The 23,481-nt window shown below is 48.3% G+C and overlaps 1 protein-coding gene across 1 annotated transcript in view; it reads right to left on the reverse strand.

Moving 5' to 3' along the window:
* ARHGAP36 (Rho GTPase activating protein 36) overlaps positions 1-22,864 on the reverse strand; it is a 30,161-nt gene extending 7,297 nt beyond the window's left edge. The window contains exon 1 of the mRNA XM_021685662.1: positions 22,807-22,864. Within this exon, the coding sequence (XP_021541337.1) occupies positions 22,807-22,864 (58 nt within the window). The remainder of the gene's footprint in view (positions 1-22,806) is intronic.
* Between the last annotated feature and the right edge of the window lie 617 nt (positions 22,865-23,481).

The raw sequence follows: 23,481 nt of genomic DNA on the forward strand, positions 1-23,481 counted from the left end.
AAAAAAAAAAAAAAAAAAAAAGACAGAAAACAAAACAGAAAAGAAAAAAGAAGGAAAAAAAGATCAAAAAGAAAATCAACCAACCTTATTCACAATTTTAAAATGTACACTGAGGCAAGAATAAGGTAATATTGTCCATCAATTAATTAGAACAGTGATGGAGTTCATTTTTATTTTTTAATCATACTACTCTATGCTGTCCAGGTTGGATGAAATTTAGGCACATCCATCTAGGTTAGGAGCACTGAAAATTTGTACAACTCTTCCAGAAAGCAAACTGAACACCTAAGTATGGAGCCAAATATCATCCCCAGGCCCTTTGACCCAGTAATTCCCTTCTAGGAATCTATCCTAATGAAATCTTCCTTTGGACAGGAAAAACCATATTTACATGAGCTATAACAGGAAAACAAGGGGAAAAAGGTAGCCCAGCAACAAGACTAGTTATATAAATTATGGAATGACCACAGTCTGGAAAATTATGTAATCATTAAAGTGATGTTTACAAAGAGCTTTTAAACAGCAAATAGAAAATATAGAATTGTATTAATTATGATTACAACCATGTGAAGAAAAACATGCATAAAAATAAAAGACTGAAAAAATGCACCCCAATACGAACAGCATCTGTATTAAGTGGTAGGATTTGGTTTGCCTTTTGCCTTTCTCTATTTCCCAAAAATTGTGCAACTTGATTATACGATTCTTTTTTCATGAACAAAATATCAGTTTGTACCCAAACAAACAAACATCATTTCGAGACCATTTCTAGTGAGACTCCCTACTACAGGATTGGATGATCAGAGTGAAGTTTGTCTTAGTGTATTGGCAAACCTGTTTTATATGTCCCTTCTCCATGGTACCCACTATCTCAGACTGCTCCTGGGCTACATAGGATCCCTCGGTGGGGATCTCCCTGGACCCCATACAGCATTCTTTCCTGCACATCCTGGCCTCTGTTACTCATTTATTCTTTCATTCATTCATTTTTTAAAAATCTATATGAACTACCCACTTTGTGCCAGGCACTAAAGATTCAAATATGAACAAGATAATACTACTCTTTTCATAAAGGATCTAACAGTGCAGTGAAGGAGACATACGGGGCGGCAACAATTTACAAAACCTTGTGATAAGTCAATGGCCAAGATATAATCAAAGTACTGTGAGAGCAGAAAGGAGGAAACATCTAAGTCTGCCTGGAGACAGTGGTTGGGGGAGGGGGGGAGGAGTCCAGAAAGAGAACAGCTTGTGCAAAGGCAGAGAGATGGGAGAGAGGTTGTTATATTCTTAAAGCTGTCTAAAGGGGATGGAAGGAGACAAATCTGCATAGGCAAAGATGAGCTCAGGAATGGCCCTGAAAGCCATGTTATGGAGCTGGACCCTTCTCCTGAAGGCAGTAGGGAACTACTGCAGGGTTTTCAGTGGGAAGTGACAGTCAGAGCTGCAGCTGGAAAAAGCACAGGGAGCAGTGAAAAGCCTCGTTTGGGTAGAGAGTCTGAAGTAGGTAGATCAGCCAAGAGGCAAAGAGATGTTGATACAAGCCAGTGTCACTGGGGCTAGGGCAGGGGATGGATTTTATGGGTAGAATTGATGGAACTTAGGGGAATTGTAATAAAAAGGAAAGAATTTAAGACAGTTCCAAAGGTTATGGTTTGGGTGAGTGAATGGATGCTGGTTCTTGACAGAGAAGATAATTTGGGGGAACTAAACCTTTGACAAGAAGGGAAGTGGTCATATGCCATTTTTTTTTTCTGAGCCCCCGTTTGCCATGGAGTTTTATGGTAATATTCTATATATTATAATTGAGTTGGGGGGGCTTAAATTCCAAAGATCAGGTAATGTGGCTTTAACAGAGGAAAAGTAGGAAGTTTATCATTCAATAATCTAATAAACGAGCTCTGTCCAAAAGAAACACACAAACAAACGCACAGACCCACAAAAATCCCACCCCTCTTCTGTTTCCAAAATTCACTTTTGCCCACTTTCCTTAATGGCCAAAAGTCATGCATGGCAATAATAAACTCCTGCCAGATAACTGAAGTGCAGTATGAGAAAAGACGAGGAGTCTTTCTATGGCTTCGGAACTGAGCTAGGAGGAAAATCTTTAGCATGGATTTTTTTAAAGCTATTTCAACTGCAAAGCACCATCCCCTGGACCCAAGGTGAATGCCCAAGCCCAACCACCAAACTGCATCCACAAAAATATCATTTTAACCGAAGATATATGCACAGCACCCACCTCAGTCCCAGACTAAGTCTCTAGCAAGACCCCATTCACAATAGCAGGTCCAGAACCTATTAGCCCAGGGTCTCATCCTGACATATACAGCCTAGCTCTGGCTGAATTTTTCTGACATTACTCCCTCTTTCCCCCCTTTCTCCCTTTTTTCCCCTTTCCCCCCTTCACCCTCCTTTCCCCCTTTCCCCCTTGCCCCGATTGAGACATTTTTGTACCTGTTTTGCAGCTGCAGCTACTTCTTCCAAGGCTTCCCAGATCTGGTCATCCAGAGTAGGCTGGTTCTTTAACCCAAAAATCAAGATGAAAATCAATCCCTCTCTCCCCCCAAAATAAGGTAAGAACAAACAAGAAAACCTCAAAACAACACCAGCCAAGAGAGAGAGAGAGAGAGAAAAGCCTTTGAGAGATGAGTCAGCCTCGATGCTTACAATTACGAAGGAAATCAAAGGCCTTAGAATAAACCGTTTGTCATTGCCTCCTGCTCAAAGATAGAGGGCTAAACTTAAGAGCAATCATATGCTGCAGTTGTGCCAGTAAAACTGACACTGTCTTGCTTGCCTTCAAGTCTCTCAAGGCACCAGGAGAATACAAGACAGCAGCAGAGTTAGGGAGGCCAGTGTGCCCAGACAGGAAGCAGATGGCAAAGGTGGGGAGGGGGGACAAGTAAGCAGGCTTCAACACCACCAAGAGAGAGAGGCACAGTAGCAGGTTCTTGAGATCTGAATACTTGTCCTTAGGCCTGGTTTTCCAAGCTCCTCACAGGGAACAAGGTGCCAAGAGATCTCTCTGGCTCCAAAGTGTCTTCCCCTTCCCCCTTCAGCATGCCATGGGGTTGGCCTGAAGTGACCATGACATCAAAAAATACAGGAGAAGGAAGGGGAAAGGGGGCCTCTCAGTTTTCAGCCTTGAATTCAAGACATTCCTTAGACAAATACCTCTGGTGGCCCCTGGAGTTAGAGCTAAGTAGAACTAAGTGCAAAGCAGAGCTTTACAATCTCTTAGCTGTGTGACCTTAAGAAAATCAGTTGAATTCTCTGAGCCTCAGTGACTTCCTCTATAAAATGGGGAAATGATACAATACCCATTTCAGCAGTTGTGTGAGAATTAAATGAATAAAGTATGTGTGCTATTTAGCATTGGTTTTTAATAAACACGTTGATCTTGAAGTTTCTTTGCAAAGGGCCTGAGTTTACCAGAAAATATCAGGTTTCAAAAGTAATTACATAAAATTAGAATTTGCATCAATGCATACAACATCTTACTCTGTTCAAGCTCTTTTACTAAATTTGAATTAAATTAAAACAGGTAAAGAGATCTTGGGAGACTGTTGGGAATAGATCTTTTTTCTTCAATCTCCAATGGCATCAGGGGCAAGTCAAAAAAAAAAAAAACTTACAAAATTTAGGAAAACTAACCGTATAGGTCCATTTTTCAAATGCTATTATTCAGGTTAGTAAAATGCCTATATGTCTCAAAATTTATTTTTCTTTCAAACATCCAATTTTACATTGTCACTGGTGAAAGAAAGTGTAATTGGATTTAGATCAGTCAAAGGGCTAGGATAGGGCGCCTGGGTGGCTCAGTCGGTTAAGCGACTGCCTTCGGCTCAGGTCATGATCCTGGAGTCCCGGGATCGAGTCCCGCATCGGGCTCCCTGCTCGGCAGGGAGTCTGCTTCTCCCTCTGACCCTCCTCCCTCTCATGCTCTCTGTCTCTCATTCTCTCTGTCTCAAATAAATAAATAAAATCTTAAAAAAAAAAGGGGGGGGCTAGGATATTAGCAGATGCCAAAAGAGAGAGTTTGAACAAAGAGCAGAGGGACACCCAGAGCAAGTCTCTGGCAATATCAAAAAGGGAAACACACCCAAGTGGCATCAAGCTTGTTCCTCACGTCCTCGCGAAATGCATGGCACAGATGGAGAAACAAATTAACGTCAGAAAGGTCACCCGCTTTGACATTGTGAGGACAGAAATGGTTTCAGCGAGGCATAAATCCACAGCCCTCACATTTTGGAGGACTAATTTACTCCATTGTCCCCATCAAATAGTTTGGGATTGCGCAGTGCTCACTAGTAAACACTTGTGAGAATAAAAGTGGGGACTGCACCGATGCCATCATTTGAATCCTTGTAAACTAGGCACTTTATGGCACCATCAGAATTTTGCTCCAAGCCTCTGATTGCTCCTCAGAGTTTGAGGAATCGATAGTGGATGAGGCAGGCATTGCGTCCAGGTTATTCAAATGTCTACAGCCAGTGACAATGGATAAAGACATCCCCAGTAATATATCACGACATAGGAAAGAGATACAGGTCTCTAGATAAAAACATTTGGGCACCAGTTTGGTCTGCTGGCACAATACCTCAACCATCCCTGAGCATTAATGAATTAGCCTTTAAGTTGTTACCCTGTAACCTCCATTTCAGCAAAGGCTGCAGTCATGATGAACAAAATGGCTCATTTTATCCTATGCAGTGATGGTGCCCCAAGATAATTAAATTTGGGGACAGTGTTCTTCAATACGTGAAGTCAGCCCATCACGCCGTAGCCGAAACTCATAAACTGGGGGTAGTACTGTTAAAATATATTGAGAAAGGGTGGGGAGGGGGGACAGCTTCTGGCTTCAGGAAAAAAAAAAAAAAAGAATGTTTCAGGAACTGCTTAGTATATTAGAATGGATCAGAGAGAGAAGGGACCTTAGCCATCACCTAGTCCATAGCTTCCATTCCACAGTTCAGAAAACTGAGGCTCAGGGAGGGACAGGAGTTTGCCCAAAGCCACACAGCAATTTGACAGCAGAATCTAGACAAGAACCCAGTTCTTCTCAGTTCTAGGGCTCTTCCCACTGCTCCACCCACCTTTACTCTTAATAGCTGCCAAATAACACATGGCTAACTACCAAAATCAAAAGAATGGACACATAATCAAAGTTTGATTCCATAAGCCAGGGGAAGTCACATCTGAAGGCAGGCAACCACCATGAATTACAATCTCTCTGTAAAATAAGTACAGTCACCATTCTATAGAATGTGGGATGCCCTTGTTTAAATGTTATTAACTGCAGAAACTACTGGAGCCCAGGATGGTGAAAGGCAATGTTTATGCTACAAACGTCCCAAAAGATAGTGTAAACAAGGTCATGTGACACCAAATACAAGGAGCTATAGATATTCTCACTAGCATCTGTGGGATGTGTCAGAGTGCACAATAGTGCTGGCATCACAAGCCGTGTCACCCTTTATCTGTTTTCCTCTTTTGGTCGCTGCTTCTAGTATGTCATGGCCAAAAAAGTAAAGAAGATGTTCCACCAGTAGGAGGTAACCTGCTTTTGAATGTCTAATTTGTCTCGTGCTTCTCATTTTCTCAAAAGCTTTCAATATGCCCATTATCTCTGGGCCTTAACACACAGTAGGTATGCAATAAGTGTTCCTTAGGTGAATCATAGGATTTTAAACTTTGAGGGTTTTGAGAGAACGTGAAGGTCTCGTAATTAAAACAGAAACAGTTATTCGTGATTCATGGATAAATGAATCATGCTATTTTATTCTCACAATAACCCCTGGGAAGGAGGGGGGTGGGGTATTAAGTTTCCCCATTTTACAGATAACAACAACCTAGGGCTCGGGAGAGGTTGTGACTTACCTGAGGTTGCACAAAAAAGGCCATGGAGGAATCTGATCTGGGAACCAGCTGTCCCTACCTATCCTCAGGCCAGGCCTTGCCTTTCCCACCAAATCATGGTATTTCTTGGTTGTTCATCTGCTGCCCGGAACTGGAACGGTCTGAACTGTGACTGCATTCTTTCCTAGGAAGGCAGCTGGATTTCTGAGGTCTTATTTATACACACTATTCTTGGGAAATGGGAATAGAGGTAGATTAGATAGGTCAATTGATCGATTGATTGTTGGCTGAGAAGTAAAGAAGAAGAAGATGATGATGATGATGAGAGAGAGCTGGCTCAGAAAGACTATTATGAAGGACAGAGGAGAGGAGTAGATAGAAGAAAAAGGCACCAAAAGCCCTGTGTGTTCCTCCCACCACATCCCTCACCCTGGCCTACCCCCAAGCTGACAGGACGTCATCCTGGAAAAGTCCTGAGATATGGCCTGGAAGTTGGGTTCAAATCCCAGCCTCTCCACATGTAAGATCACACACTCACCAACCAAGTGACCTGTAGCAAATTATCTCATGCTTCTGAGCCTCAAGTTCTATCACCTTACAAAATAAGAGTCATGATACCTATTAGGTGTGACTGTGGTAAAGATTAAATAAAAGACAGGGCAGAATGAAATAATCCTCCAAAGGACACAGTGCTGTACCAAGGTGAGGAATTGCCCCCCATAATATCTGAAAGTGAAGTCTGAGCAGAAGTGCCACTATCTGGAATGAGGCAGACAGTTTCCCCCCTGGAGAGTGCCTTTGCCCCATCCTTTGAAGGCAAAAATGGGTACTCAGCCCCAGTCAGCAGGAAGCACACTTTCAGAGGGGATGAGTTCAACTCTTTCTTCACTGTCTTTCAGTGATCAGAGATGCAAGACAACTAACTGTGTGTGGAGGGCGGACGGGGGGTTAGTCTAGGCTGTGAAATGTAGACAAAAATGAACTGGCCCACAAAAGGGATTTAGTCCCCACCTTTGTCTTCCACAGCACACTGTGCAAGCCATCTATGCTAGGGATGGGGGAGGAAAGTGGGGAGCCATCTGGAGTGGAAAACCCCAGTTTCTGCCCTTGGGATCTTGCAGCCTAGTTGGAGGTCACATAAATGTCAAGAGCCTGAAGACCTGTCAAGAAAGGCCCATGGGTCTAATATCATTCTTCCCTGCACTAATTTAAATACATTTCCTCTCCTTTTTTCCTTTAAGGAATATTAAGAATTGACTATTTCCTCAGGTCCACTAGCACTAGGAAGACCCTTACTCAGCTGTACGTTTTCAGTAACCTTTGATTTATTTTCCCCATCTTCTCAACTTCCCTGTCACCCCAAGCCCCCCTCTTTAAGACACACTCCCTTTCAAACACAGCATTCATTCTCATTGACATCCATGCACACACACACTCTCAAGCTCTTTCACATATGTATTTTTACACACACACACACACACACACACACACACAGAATGTATTTGCTACAACAGAGAGAAGGAGAGAAATAAGACCCTGCCTTCAAGCATTTGTACCTGCAGACCACAGCTGGGGCTTCTACAGAGTGGGCATAAGACAGAAAAGACCAATGGAGACACTCCCCCAAACTGTCTGGACAGACCCCTAGGAAGGAAACCTCTAGAATAAAGTTGTTCTCAGAATCTATGCTGAGAGCTACCTCCTCCCGATCTTTGTTTCCCCACCCCCACCTGCTTCTCTTCTTTGATTGTATCTTCTCCCCAACAAGCATCCAATTTGCTGCCAGTTTTCTTTTTCAAAATCCTGTCTGAGTGGCTGTCATAGAGAATTGGGGCTGTGGGAGATGTTTTCCCCGGTAGTTGTCATGCTAAGAATGGTATTTTAAAACTACATTAAAATAACCATATTTTTAGGGGCGCCTGAGGGGCTCAGTCGGTTAAGCGTCTGCCTTGGGCTCAGGTCATGATCCCGCGGTCCTAGGATCGAGCCCCACATCGGGCTCCCTGCTCGGCGGGAAGCCTGCTTTTCCCTCTCCCACTCCCCCTGCTTGTGTTCCTGCTCTCACTGTCGCTCTCTCTCTCTGTCAATTAGATAAATAAATAAAACCTTAAAAAATATTTAAAAAATAACCATATTTTTTAAAATATCAGTGTCTAACTACCTATCTGTCCCCTCTTCAAAATTAGACCACCGTCTCGGCTATGATGCAGTGAAAAAAACCCTAGACCAGGAATCAGGAGGCCTGCCTAGTTACTAAGCAGCTGAGTGGCCTTGGGAAGGTCGGTGAGCATCTCCAAGCCGAAACACAACTGGGGTAATTTATTATCATCCTATCTATCTAAGAGCACGGCAGAAACACAGATCTCAAGTCTGCGGAGTCCTTGGTGCTTCCACAGGACTTCCCCAACTCCAGGACACGGGGCCACACTGCCACTGTCCACAGCTGGGAAGGAAGGGCGCCCCTCGCCCCTCCGCAGGCCTAAGGGCGCCAGAGAGCGGAGGGGTCTAAGCGGGTCTCCCTGTCTCTCCCTCCTGGCGCCGCAGCTCTGCTGTCTGCCCTTGGCCCTCTTCCCCTCTCCTCCCCCCCCCCCCCCCCCCCCGGGGTGCCGGCGGAGGGAGAGGGGGGGGGGACAGGGACGAGAACCCGCCAGGCGCGAACTTTGCGCCCTCTGCCTCGGAGGCTGGTCCTGGGCCTCCGGCTGCCACCCTGCCCGAGAGCGCGGCCTTCTGGCTGGGGTGCGCCACGCGCGTCCCGCCCCGGTGTGGCTCGAGAGAGCGCAGAAGCTGCAAAGTTAAACAAAGCCCCGCGGCGCGCAAAGACCCCTCTCAGCTCCCACTCCCTGCCGAGAATAAGAAAAATTAAAATCTTGCTCGCGAGCGCTCGAGGTTTGAACATTGAACGCGAAACCCTGTAACTTGAGCAGCACTCGCGGGCTTCTTCTCCCTCCCTCACGTCGGATCCTCCCTCGGGGACCCTCACCTCCCACTCTAGCCCCTCAGTGAGCTGCACTCAGGTCCCTGGAGCCCTGCCCCTGCACTACCTCTTGGCGACTCTCCTGGTCCGGCCAGGGAATAAGTGGCTGCGTGACCCGCTGGTCAGTCGTGCGGCTCAGCCGCGGCCCGTCCCGGGACGAGCTGTAGGCTCAGCGAGCGCTTAGCTCTGCCGCTCAGATTCCCCCACTCTCTGTAAAACCTTCCGCGGTGGGGCAGGGGCTGCTGATTCATAGCAATTTTCCACGCAGCAGCCAGCTGAGTGCCTTACGCATACCTGTTTGCTAAATTCCCTGGGTTACTCCCACTGTTTCTCGCTGTACCCCACAATCTTCGCTCCCTTTAGTCAAAGCTGATCTCTCCTTCAAGATTCAGCCCAAGGGTCCCTTCCTCTGAGTGCTCCAAATTTCCCCTCCTCTGGCCATACTACACAATCTCACATTACAGGCGAAGGAAAGGCAGAAGTGGAGGTTTAGATGGCTAAGAAACTTACCAAAGGGCACAGAGATAATCAGTGGCAGAGTCAAGAGGAAGACCCAGAACTCCTGGACCGAAGCTCAGCGCACTTTTTGCTACCTTTCATTGCTTCCCCTCTGCCCTTATTTGTATGGCACTGGAGGGCAGGGAACATCTCTTGTTGGCCCTTTGCACTCAGGGACTGCACCAGAAATAACCCCCTCCCCTCCTTGCCTCATGCTTCCAGCTCCTTGTTTCCCATCTTGTCCAGGGCCTCTGCTCTTGCAAACTCAGAGACAAAAAGGTCATTTTGTTCAAAGTCCAGTGCAAGAGCAAACAGAAGCTGACTTCACAAAGTCCTCTACCCACCTGGATGAGAATGGTCTCAGTAACCCCACCCCCCCACCCCCGCAACACACAGACTGTAGTCTTCATCTTTCTTTTTGTACCTTCTTGGCACCTTGCGAAATCAGAAGGCACTCACACCTGCCCAAACCATCTTACCTTCTAATACCTCTTCCAAAAAATGCTGCCCTTCCAATCTGCAGCCCAGCACTGATATGTACAAATCACTGTTCAGCCAAGCAAAAATATATTATGCACAAGTACTAAATATTTTCATCTGATGCAACAAGGGTAATACGGGGTTATAAACGCAAGCTCTCAAGTGGGGAGAATTTCAAATATGCAATTACACCCCCTCCCAACTGGATTTTCTCCTCTCCTGGACAAAGTAAATGGACAAAGGGAGGGTGTTGTTGATGCAGAGGGACAGAAATGGAAAAAGAAAGAGGAGAGTCAAGAATGCCAGAGACTATGGGTGACCCTGGCAAGAGGGAAGGCGCGGGAAGCAGAGCCTGGGCAAAGGAGAGAAGGAATGAGAGGGAGGGGGGAGGGGAGTGGGCAGATGCTGACTCCAGGTGTACACAGATACTGGGGCAGCCCAGGGAGACATGGACTGACTCCCCAAAGGCTCAGGGAGGTGGGTCTCAGGGACCTGGATTGGAAGTGAGATCCAGAAGCCCGGTGGCAAGTCTCTCTTATTCCCTAGCAAAGGGAGAGAGCTTTTGGCTCCAGCAGCAGAATGGGTGGCGCTCTTTACACTTGAAGTACCACCTCACCATCATCAGGACCAGGAAGATGCCCTCTTCTCCTCCTCCTCCCTCCCACCCCTCCCCCCACAGTGATTCAATAAATCTTACCCAACACAGGAATGTAATTTGAATGCCCAGGGCAGTTTTCCTTTCCACTGAAGAAGAGGATCTCTCCCTCTCCTCCTGCTGAAAATGGGTTGGGTGCTGCCCCTTTATACATTCTAGAGCACCAAATCAGGAGAGGGGGAGAAAGGGAGGGAGCTGCAGTCTGAAGCTGGTCCAAATGGTCCCTGGCATCTCTCTCTCTCTCTCTTTCTCTCCCTCTCTCTCTCTCTCCCTTGTTGGATTTTTCTGTAGCCCCTCCTTCTGGCCGTGGCAGCTCTGCTCCCCTTCCTCACTGCAGCATCCTGAGCCACTTCCCCCACCTTTGTGATATGGGACTGATATTGGGGAGCATCTTTCTGGTGATGCTTGCTTTCTAATGTGGGATCCTAGACTGATATACCAGGGAAAGATTTTAGTTGGGAGTGGGTGGGTGTCACAGAAGATGAAAAGAGAAACCCATTCAGGTAGCCAACTGCCTTGTCAGGAAAGCAACACAAGTCAGTGTTGGGGGCCGTTGGGAGTCATGATTTGAACCTGAGTGCATGCGGAGCCAATTTAGGCAGAAGAGCGACAGGTTGTTGGCTTGGGTTACAGTGATCGCCTTGGTAACATAAATACATAAATACTGCACAATATATTAGTGAAAAGGTAGATCACTGAAGATCACTCAGTCTGTTTTCTCAACTGCAAAATAGGGGAGTAAATGTTCACCCTATAGCACCATGGGGAAGAGCGTGTGAAATAGCATCAGTAAAGTACTTAGCACATGGCCTGGCACAGAGCCCCTTGCCCCCTGAACTTCCTTCTTGTGTTGGCCACAGGAGGGAAAAGAGCTTTCCCAGGGTTGCATAGCAAGTAGCAGAGTCAGGATTGGAACTCAGGTATCCCAAACACCCCCCCCCCCAAGAAGGGTGCTTTCCACTTCACTTCCTCCTCTAAGAAGGCTGTCAGGGCTCTCCTTGGGGACCCGGCTGGAGTGGAAGTGGGGAGGTGGGTTAGGAGCCGATTCTATGCATCTGTATATAGAGATTCTATCACTTAGCACCAGCCCTAGGGGCTCAGGCATCTGCTTCATCCCCATGCTCATCATCACTCAGGTAATCTCCCCATGCCATCTTGGACTGATTCATTGCCACTTTAGCACCACCCCTGCTGCTCGGCTCTGAGACTGTGAGTCACCCTCTAGCTGGCCAGGGCCTCTGCCCTCCAGGAAAGAGGCTTTCTTCTTAATTGACTGCAGAAGCCTCAGCCGCAGTGGAACAACGCCCTTCCAGGCAGCCTGAGAGATGGACAGCTTTGAGGAGGAAAGGAATAGCCCCCTACCCCAAAGCCTTCGTCCTCTTCATCCCCACAGTGCCTGGGGTGCCACTACTGGAGTCCTCTCTCTGGATTCCTTATGATAACTCCTTTGGTGCCCTCAAGTCTCAGCGTTTCCAAAAGATTTTACCCAGGACATGTCTTTGCCGCATGTACCCCGCCACAGTGCTGTGTCTGCCGCTGTGCTAGGCACCCGCGAGACATAAGGTAAGAGATGTCCCTGGCACCCAACGAGTGTTCACGACAAATTTTTTAAAAAGATTAACGTGGCAACTTGGAAAGGAGGAGAAGAACACAGGGAGAAATAAAATAGGAAGTACCTGTGAAGAGTGGAGGTGATGGAGAGAAGGGCCTCGCCGCAGCCCCAAGGACTGGGGCTGTGACCTGGAATGTCTTGTGACTATCAAGTGGCATCACTAAAATCACTGGTGCAAGCATTTCCCTTAAACACAGAACATCGCTTAAGTAATTGAATGCTAACTGAACCCCTGTCCGTCCTCTGCCTTTCTGGCCTGGCTTGGGGGCATCATCTGGTGGCCATATATCCCTCCTTCTGATTCCCCGGTGCCCCAAACTTTCAAATCTTTATCTTTGATTAGGGTTGGGGAGAGGAGGAGGGACTGGAGAGGAACGGAGGTCTTCCAGATCTTAACTGGGATAAGCACTTTGCATGTGTTCCCTCCTCCCAACTTCACAACCACCCCGCCGACTTAAGTCAGTGACTTGCTAAGCTAGTCTGCTAAGCCTGCAGAGTCGGGATTCGAACTCCAAGGACTCTCGGAAGCCTCTGGCACCGAGCTTTACAAAATGCGCCGCGGGGGCAGATGTCCTCTTCCTCCACCTCTCCTACACCCGCCGTCCATCTCAACGGAAAGGATGAAAGCAGGCGACGAGAGCCAGATGGTGATCTGGCCGCGGAGCCTTCTGGAGTGAGCCCTGTATCCTGTAGCCTGTACCTCAGAGTTTCCTGCTGGGGCTACTTCGCCAGGAGTACAAAGCACCTTTGGCGACTCTACCGCCCCCTGCCGCCGGTGGCTCCCCGGCCCTGGCCGCCATTCTCAGGAGGGCTTGTGCGCTAAGGGAAAAACAAAACAAAACAAAAACAAAAACAAAAACCTCACCGGTAGCCCAAGAGCTGTCACAGGCTGTTGCGGGCTGCAGATAGCTCTACCAGATTTGGTGACATAAGCGGGAGGGAGGAACATTTATGACGCCCTACTATGTGTCCAGCGCGGGGTCAGTGATTTTTGTGCAGAAAATGATTTGCTTTGCAAAATAGTGAGTTCTCCATTAAGAAAAGTCTTCAAGCTAGGTTAGGACAGGTTTCGCAAAAAGCTTCTCTGCAGATCTAAACTCCTTACTTCTTGAAACCAATAAAGCCCTCCACCCTTAACAGTTGTCCACTCTTTCAGGGAGAGGAGGAAAAAGCACCCCCTGTGGCGCAAAGGTCAAGGCGGTGTAAGGGTCTGGGGGAGAGTTCAGGAGGAGGAGCCTCCCGGGGGGTCGATTATACGAGGAAGCAGGGTCCCCGCCGAGCCTTCACGCTCACCACACGCCGGCGGATTCCCCCGACCTTCCAGTTTTCCTGCGTTGCGACTGGATCCCGCCTGGACCCAACTCAATCCCTTTGCTTGGGACGGGGGAACAGGCGCTTTAAGGGGGCAACACCTCAGGTCAAAGGGAAAAGAGCCTCTGTGCCTGCTCCGCCTCGCTGGCCCATCCCCCCTCCTTCCTTCCCCTCCTCCGCTCCTCGCCCCCTTCTCTTCCGCCCGGAGGGAAGGAGGGGGCGGGCTGTGTGTGTATGTATGTATGCATGTACGCGTGTGTGCGCGCGCGCGCGGGTGCAGTTCGTCTGTGTGTGCGTTCGGTGTGTGGCTGGGTGTGGGGTGTGTGTGCGCGGCGCACGTTTTAGCCCGAGTGCTTGGTGTGGAGTGTATTTGGTTTGCGCTCGGACATGGAGCATGTGTTTTGTGCAGTGTTTGTGTGTGCACGCTTCTAGGGTGTACGTTTCTGCCCGATTATGGTATGACTATGTGGGTGCGATCCGGATGTGGGTGTGTTCGATGTATGATTTCTGCCGGGGTTTGTGGCCGTGCTGTGGTGAGTGTGTAAATGTGTGCAGTGTGCATGTGTGTGTGCCTGTTGAACCTCATGTGCATATGTGTGTTTGGTGTGTGTTTACCCTTAGATGTGTTGTGCCAATGTGAGTTTACGGGTGGTGTTTGTTGGGGTGTATAGTGTGTGAGTGAGTTCATGAGCGAGATGTCTTTATGTGAGCCTACTTAAGGTGTGTGTTCAAAGGTTCATGTGCATGAAGGTGTTGGGTGTGTGTGTCTTTGGGTGTGATGTGGTCATGTGTGTAGCGGGGATGCATGTGGCTAGTGTATGTGCTCAGATGGAGGGTTGGAGACCGTGTGTATTTTGGAGTGGGGTTGCAGCCTGAGTGTATGGGTATGGTGTGTGAGAGAACAGGGTTGTCTAGAGAATCCAAGTGACTGTGTGGTTGGTGGGGTTTTTTTAAAATTAAATTAAATTTAATTTAATTTAATTTTATTTTATTTAATTTAATTTTATTTTATTTTATTTTATTTAGTTGGGGGTGGGGGCGTTGCGCCAGGACTGGGACGAGGAAGGAGGTAGGGGTCCGCGATTCGGGCAGGGTCACCCGCAGGCCTGCCCTGTCCCGTCTGGGTCCGCCTGCCCCTGGCTGGTGCGAGCAAGGCCCGCTGGGGCAGGGCGTGAGCTTACCTGGCTGCTTAGAGGAAAGAAGAGGAGGGCGCGGCACGTGATTGGCCAGGTAGGGCGCCCAGGGGCGCGGTGCAGGGGCTGGTGGGAGTAAACTGGAGAGATTCTTGGTCATTCGCTCGACACCCCTCCCCCCCCCCCCCAGGATATCCCAGCCCTTGCTTAGCTGAGCCCAACTATTTGCTCAGGCCATTGCTCCTTCACACCTCCTTGGCTTTGTGTGGGCAGATCCAGTTGCCTGGAATCCCTTTCCCCCTGGGCCTCGTGACAAACTCCTACTTATTTTTTGTAAGACCTAACTTAAGAGTCACAAAACTTTCTCTGCCTTTCTGTATCCCTCCCTCCCAGTTGAGTGCTCCCTCCTTTGAGCCACCATAGTTACACTCTTCATACTTCTCATGACATGATCATACATAACTGCAATTATTGGTCTCTCCTTTTAAACTCTGAGCTCCTGTAGAGAATGCCTGGTATAGTAAGAATAATGGTAGTGATCATCATAATAACGTTACCATTTATTAAGCACTTATTGTGCACCAGGCATTAGGCTAAGTGCTCTCACATGCATTACCTCCTTGAGACCTCACAATGACTGTGAGGTAGGTGGAGCTAGGATTATTGCTATTTTACACACCAAACATCAAGCTCAGAGAAGTAACTTCCCCAAGATCACACAGCCAGAGGGAGGTGGAGCTGGTACTTAAATACAAGTTTGCTACGTTCCCCAAACCTTTCTTCTATATCAGGCAGCCTCACCAAGAGTCTCCTGATTCCTGCTAGGCATTGAAGTCTCTATCAAACAGTATCATTTCCCAACAAATCTTTCTTTTGAGTTTACTGACAGCACCAAGAGTGCTCAGCATAATTACTTTCTTTGTCTCTCAGACAGTTGATACCTTCTCCACCTAATTACCTGCTTTGTTGACACCTCAAAATCTTTAATTACTCTAGGCTCATAAGCACCTCACCAGCTCCAGTTGTGGGAGCTCTCCTTAGGCTGGTGCTGAAAGAAAGATCAGAGAATGAGCATTTTCTAGCCATAGGGTCAGGGGAATTGGGTTTGGAGAAGGATGGAGTGAGGGAAGCATTTCACAGCTCTCCCAGACCCGCTTTTACAACATTACCACCAGAAGTTGGTATGCAGTAGATTTCAAACAGGACAGGCATCTCCATATCAAGCTGCACATAGAAAAACAAGCAGATCCCCCCCAGAAAATATTCCTGAATGGCCCCATTTTGTATTATTCATGTTTGGTGGGGAGCACTGTGCTTGCCTAATGGAGCTCATGCTGCTCTAATGCCTTCCAAGCAGCCTCATATGAGAAATCCAAATTAAAACAATACATTGCATTTGGGGGAACACATTTATGGGGGGTGTCAGGCCAGTCACGGCTTCCAGCTCAGCCCCCGGGGAACCAGCCTAGACTGCTGCAAAGAGGTCAGGGGGTGGATAGAGAGGGACAGTTGAACTGTGGTGAGTCACTTCACCACTTTTCAGGGGGGAAAGCGAGAAGCACGATTTAAATTGCTACTGTTATTATTGTGCCCTTTCAACTGGCACAAATGAGCCTGGTGTGCGGCGGAAAAGCAGCTGGAACATCCATAAAGCTTCCCCCAAGCTGGGCCTGGGTCAGCACCCCATCCTGGGTGGGCAGGAAAAGCATTGCCTAAACTAATATGTAACCAGAAAGTCTCCTTTTGAAAAAGAAAAGGGGGGGGGGGAATAGAGAGGCCAATCTAAGTCACTCAAGGCCCATATGAGGAGTTCATGCAAACTCTGGTGTCTCCCAGCATCTAGTCTCAGGCATTTGGCTTTCCTGCTGCTGTGGGCCAGTCTGACACCTCCTCTGAATATACCAGCTTCACGTGCACGTCTCAAAGTCACTCCTGTGAGGCCTCTCCCTCTTTTAAGGTTCTCTTCCTTCCTCCCATCCCAACACACACACACACACACACACACACTACTTGGAGCTTAAAATACTCACTATACGTCTCTCTCTCTTTGGAGTTCGTAACATGAGGATTATATGGGGAATTGTAAAGGTGGAAAAATGCTTTAATAACCCCCATTACTCTCAAATGTAAACAACCTGTAGGGGCAAGGCACAAGTGTGAATTTTATTGAGGAGAGGGGGGTCTTGGTTTCCCCGTGAGAGTAAAGCCCTTTACAGATGAGAATCTTTGTCTTTTCCATGGGGGCAGAGGAGCTTTGGAGTGCGACAGGGTTGAGTTTATATCCCAGCTCCATCGCTTACTTGTTGTGTGATCTTGGGAAGGTTACTTCATCTCTCTGAATCTGTTTTTTCATCTGTAAATTGGAGATATTAACACCTGCCTTAGAAATGCTCAGATGACTGAAAGGGGTAGACTATGGAAAGCGCCAGCCAAATGCCTAACATGCACAGTAAACGTTCAAGAAAAGGTTAATTCCCTCTCTCGCTGTACTCCCCCCCCATCATATACCCCAGAGTGTCTCAACCACTTTGTTCAGAGACTGAAGCCGCCTGACTGAGCTGCCAATTTTCCTCATTACTGATGTGTCTGACACTCTTGAAATAGTCCCTCTTCTTTTAGGACAATGTTTTGATCAGCCTAATGCAGCCCGGGAAGAACTGGACCCTTAGTCCAATTCTCACTCTGCAGTTTCTCCTGGCAGTGTTAATGAGACCAAGGTTTCAGTGGCAATACTCCATGTAGGAAAGTTTTAAACTACCTGCCCAGTGTCTAGACTCCCCCTCCATCCCAGTTATGGCCTGAACTCCTCAACCCTCACTGCAGACCCAGTCCCCACTCTGTCTCCTAAATATGTGCCATGGTACTCAAGGGAATGACAGCATGACTCTTTCCTGGCTAAACTGCCCTCCAGGACTCCTGTTTTGTTTATCCACCACTACCCCAGAAATTAAAAAGCATTCCAAAGGCCACCCTTTCTCTAGCAGCCACCAAGGTTGGGAAGTAGATGGGGTGATAAGGAGAGATATGATGGGTATTTTTCTGAGATATACTTTGCAGCACACAAAATACAGTTCCAATTAGTTGTTTATCTTTTCTCAGTTAAAGGAAAGTAAAATCTACCCTTTGCGGAAAATGGTAAAGGGAGAGAAGACCCCAATCTGTGCCCTTTCCTCGCTGGTTCTGTTGCCTCCCTCTAGAGACAAAAGCAAGTCACTACAAGCTAAAGCGGCATTTAAGCAGGAAGTGGTAGGGGAAGATTAAAAAAGTTGAATGTAGGGGATCGATATAATCCCAGAGAAGGATAAAGGGGCTACGGAGTAGAGAAGTATTGAGATTTGAGGCCGGAAAAAGCTCTGAGAGGCTGGGCTCCGGGCGTTCCCAGTCTCTGGAAGCTGCCTTCACCTTCTCCCTTCCCCTCACCCCTCTTATCCATCCTGCATGCTACCCCTCACTGACCCCCAGACTCCAGCATGCAACATTATCTCTTCGTGAGTCCCTCTGAGGATTTAGGAATTTAGAAAAACTTCTCCAGCGCCTACCTATCTCTGCCTCTGAGGAGGCCCTGTAACCTCTGCGTGGAGGAGGGGAAGGGGAGGGGTAGCAATGAAGGGTCAGCCATATCGTACATCTGGTGAAGCAGGGGTTTAGAATAGGCCCCGGCCATTCAAGAAGCTTCCCTGAGTGCAGGGACCTACCGGTGGCTGGGTATTGGGTGCCCATCCCGAGGAAGCCGCGTGGTTTCTCAAGAGATGTATCTGAGACGTGACAGTAGCTGCCAAGGCTCATCAAACATGCCATCTACCTACTTCTGCTGATACATGCGAGAACAAATGATACTGCCAGAAGGAAACAGAAAGCATTTCCTAGTGACTCAGAGCCCCAGCGATGAGGACACAGGTGGTATTTGCACTGCATCTTCCAGTTGAAATGTGCACTTCTTCACAGAAAGGGATCTATAAGTAATCAAATAGATCAAAGACCAGAATTTGGACTCTGGGCAAGGGAACAGCATCAACATCATACTGACCACCCAGCAAGTGTCTGCTGTGTATCAGCCAGGGCTGGGAACTTTGCAAGTGTTCTCTCTTTTAATCTCACTCAAGCTTTGAACTCACACCAAACGGGGTCCGAATCCTTGCTCAGCCACTGTGCGGCAGTGGACAAGTTACTTAACTTCTCTGAGCTTTCGTGTTTTTTTTTTTTTTTTTGGTTCGTTTTTGAGCTTCTGTCTTCAAAATAATGATAATAATACTTACCTCAGAGAGTTGTAATGAATGTTAAATGAGATCATTTATGTAAAATGACTGGTCTGTAGTAAATATTTGGAGAAGGAACAAAGCACATCTTTTGATACCTGAGCCATAGAGGGTATTTAGTGTAATTGATATTACCATATGAATATGATTATTCTTATTTATAACCTGGAAATGTAGGCATTATTATATCATTTGAAGAGAGGTTAAATAACTTGCTCACAGCAACACTACAAAAGCAGGCCTGGGACTCAAACCAGTTTTGCTTCTTCCCACCCACTTTTAGAGGACACTTCATGGTCATTAGGGAGACCACGTTTGGCTGACCTGATCTAGACATTACATTTAAACTAAAATTTGAAGGAAAAAAAAAAAAAGCCCTTAGATTAAACACTGCATAGTGGGATTCTAGGTCACAATCTGGACTATTTGCATATCATAGGCCCTGTATTAACCTTTTTAAAACATTTTTATATTACAAGAGTAATGTAAAAACAAACTTGATAAAGGTTTTAAGAAACAGAAATAACTATTATGGCACCCACTTAATAGAATCTCATACTTTACCTTGTTGCTGAATTTCCTTCCAGTCTTTCAAAAATGCATACTTGACACAATTGTAATCATACTGTTTCCCAAATTGCTACATAGTCTTCATGAACACCATCTCTATGGCTGTAGACTAGTCTAACAAGTGGTACGTCATAGAGTCTGTTTAACTGTTCCGCTAGTGTGGGATGTTTAGGTTATCTTAGTAGATAAGTGTGAAGAAAGGAACAACGTTGCTTTCACCGTTGCCATACTCCCCCTCAGGAACCTGATGTCCTACTCTATCAACACCCAGAACGCTTTTTGTCATTTGATATTTAAGCTTAATGAATGTCAACTCTACTGCTGGAGCCTGAGGTACTTTTTGCAAGAGTATTATTTTCAGCCAGTCTTCATCACACAGATTCTGTATTTTAGCCTCATGGTGGGTAAAGTGTGGGCTAACCCAAGAACCTAAGCTCTGAAAAATAATCCTGTTACAGCTCAACCAGGCCTGGTCTTAGCAAATTGGTTGGGTCCTGTCTCCAAGAAAAGATCAAATTTGTATGTAAAGTGGGCCCCAGGGTCCCTTCAGCTTTAGAGTTTTGGCCGCTTTACAGAAGTCCAACTGTCTGAGGCTAAATCCAATGCCAAAAACGAACTGGAAGAGAGAATTTCAAGTGGGTCAATCGTGCTGTCCCTTTCCCTGGGAAAGAAGGCCTTTCTGGGCCACTATTCTTCCCAGATCTCAGTGATGCCTCGGCCAGATGTCTTCATATGGTTGTCCGTTGTCCACTGCTACCCTCAAAAGATTACTCTGACATACCAACTATCTCCTGGGAAAGCAGGGGTTGGTGGGTTAAAGAACATTTAGAGTACTTCCCCCACTCTTTCCATTCAGTGGCCGGCTACTCCCCCCCACTTCTGACTCCAGAGGATTTCTGGAAGACATCCGAAGGGAGGCACCCAGGGCAATTATAACCCTACGGAGTACCAACAGTTACACTTCGTGCTGCATGGCATTTGTCAGGAGGAATGCAATGAATGTGTTCTTACCTGGTCAAAAAACTGTACCCAGAGACTGATTACGAATTGCAGAGTGATGTCGTGTGACTTAAATGAGATCATACACGTACAAGACTGAGGCTAGCGCCCAGCATCTGGGAAGCGTGTCACAGATACCGGCTGCTCTTGGGTGAGTAATAGAGCTGGTGTAGGCAGTGGTGTGCCAGTGGCATATATGGGGGGACAGGTCCTACCAGACTGGAAATTCAGTAGCAAATCTAAAATCTTGCACTTGGGGTCAAACACCAACTAAATACAGAATGGAGCCTCTGAAAAGAACTTGGGTTTACTTTTTTTTTTTTAAAGGAAGCTTCAGTCGAAAGTACTTCCAATATAAATAAACTACTTGTGTGAACTGTGTGGCATGTACGTGGGATTTGTGTGTAGGATGTGCCTGTGTGGTGTGGGCATATTGTACCGTGTGTGAAAAGTACGCAATGCGTGTGAGGCATGTGTGTTTGTGCATTCGTGATTTGTATGTGGGCATGTGTGGGTGTGGGAATGTGTACGTACGTGCATATTTATGGCTACGTATCTGTATACCATGAGTGTAATGTACGCTTCCAAAAGAGGGAAAGTCAGCCATCTAGGACTATATTTACGGGGGCACAGCTGGAAATCCTCTTTTGGCTAGGTCACTAAGCATTCACAACTTGGAGTGTGTTCAAAGAAGAGCAGCTAGATGCGGGTAGGAGCCTTGCGGCCATGTCACATGTTAAACAGATGAAGGAACTGGGGGGGCTGGGCCTGGATAAGAACAGGGGTGAGTGGGGGTGGGGGAATGGGGAGGGCTGGTGCTATTCCCTTGGAAGGATCATGAAGGTCAGTGCTGGGGCCAGAAGGACATAGATTTGGGTTCGGTTTAAGGAAAAGCCTTCAAATTCTAATAGACAAGGGTGTCATTAGATGGGGATGGGCTTCCTTGTGTGATATTAACCCCCTCCCAATGGGGTTATTCATAAAGGAACCATCTTATCCTTGATCTCACTGGAGTCACAGGACAACCTTGTAGGCCAGGTAAGCGTGGAACGGTTCCCCCTACCCCTTTTTGAGGATGGGGTGCCTGAGCCATAAGGCCTTAAAAGGCATTTATATAAAACTCCCTCCCCCCCCTTTTTTTTTTGATTTACCAGGATCACATAAGCCTGAAAGAACGTACAGAACAAAAAGTTAAACTTTCTGTGTGTATGCAGATCTCTTTCCTTCTCAGAGATCTTGTGGCTTGCCAGAGATTGTACTTGAATTTGCTAAGCAAGCTGTAGCCCCTTAGCAATACCTTGGACTTCTGGGATGGTTCTCAGCAGGGTGCTGAGGCTGACAAGAACTAAAAACAAGTTTTTGCTGAAATAAGTTGCTGAGGCCCACCTTCTCCCTGCCTTTCCTCTCCCCGCCTATGAGGGGGCAGAGGAAAGAGGAGACAGCCCCAGGTTTGGTCTATGGCTGGTGACCAATGACGCACTCTCACCAATATAGATTTTGGAGGTGGAGACTATGGAAAAACAGGTGGCAGTGGGGGCAGGTGGCAGCCTGGAAGGGGTGGGGCCTACCAAGGGGGAGTGAAGGACAGCGTGGGTGGGGGTCCTGGGAAATCTCAAAAAGAAAAAAAATCAGTCTCCTGAAACTTTAAGGAGGAGTAAAAATAATCGGTTTCCAAAATGTGCTTCATAGAAGCAGTTCCACAAAAGGGGTGAAATGCCACCCATATTTTGATCCGTGCTGTGATCTTTGCACACCTATGGCCTCAACTCCACAGGGAAAGAGGAACCGAGCATTGATTTCAAGCACCCAAGGAAAGACCCAGACTAAAGACCCCAGGTCTCCGCCCCTGGGCAGTCTGGGGCAGTGGGCAGTTGGCAGGGCTTCAGCAGAACCAGATTTGCTGCCAACTCCTTGTATGACCTTGGGCAGGCCTTTGCCATCTCTGGGCTTCAATGTCGCCATCTCTTAAATGAAGGGGTTGAATTCGACGACTCTAAGGGCCCCACGGTGATATTCCGTAGTTAAGATTGGGATGCGAGGGACAAGCTTCGGGCAAAAGGACACCCCCCCCCCCAATCTTCAGAGTCCCTGGGCCCTGGCCGCCCTGCCAGGGACGTTCCCCCTCGGGACTTTAGGGCCCTTGGGCAGCTGGAGGGCGCGTCGGGGCCCAGGGCTCCGCCGTCTCCCAGCGCGGCCAAGCCAGCGACTCCGCCCCCGCGCTCTCCCCGCGTCCTGCCGGGCTATTAGCGCGATTGCTCGCCGTTCCCGGCAAAGCTGGTGATTTATGCGGGGCCTCGACGGGGCAGTCCCTGGAGCCAGGAACAATTAGCTAAAAGCCAGCGGGAAGGGAGGCGAGGCGGCGGCGCGCCAAGCCCCAGGGCGCCCTGCCGGGGCTGCAGCCGCCGGCCGCCCCGGGCCGAGCACCCCAGCCCCCCGACTTGGTGGGCCCCACTCACCACGGCGGGGGCGGGGCTCAAAGGCCGAGGCGAAAAGGCAGTCCAGGATCCACGCCATGACCCGCGCCGAGTGCCCGCCGCCTCGCAGCTGGCTTCCGCGCTGTCCCCGCACAGGGCCGCCCTAAGTAGCCCCCGGTGACCACGCCCTGAGCCGCACCCTGCACCCAGCTCGGAGTGTCTTGGTCACCGGACACCTCGGGCTTGTCACGAAGGGGGCAGGGCCTCAGGGGAGCCCCCCCCCCTCCCGCGGGAGGAGAGGCCGCGGATCCCGCAGCCCCTTCCCCCACCCGGAGGGAGGCCAGGATGCAGCTCCTGTCCCAGAGAGCTCACTCTGAGGGCGGGACCCTGCTCCTACCCCGGGGAGCCCCGAGTCTGAGGGGAGACGCCACCTCAGCCCCGGTGAGCCCCGAATCTGAGTGGGAGGGGAGGTCTCTGCCCCCGGGAGCCCTTGATCGGGTGCATAAAAGCGGGCCTGCCCCCAGGAGCTGGAATTTGCAGGCGAGATGATGCACCTGTCCCGGGGAGCCTCAGATCTGAGGGGGGGCTGTATCCCAGCCCTACAAACCCCCACGTTTGCGGGGACACATCGTCTCAGTCCTCGGGAGACCCAGTCTAGGGGCGAAGCGGTGTCTGCCTCAGGAGCCATGAATCAGAAGGGGAGGGATTGCCTCAGCC

This window comes from Neomonachus schauinslandi, chromosome X (genome assembly GCF_002201575.2).
Source record: "Neomonachus schauinslandi chromosome X, ASM220157v2, whole genome shotgun sequence".
Lineage (NCBI taxonomy): Eukaryota > Metazoa > Chordata > Mammalia > Carnivora > Phocidae > Neomonachus > Neomonachus schauinslandi.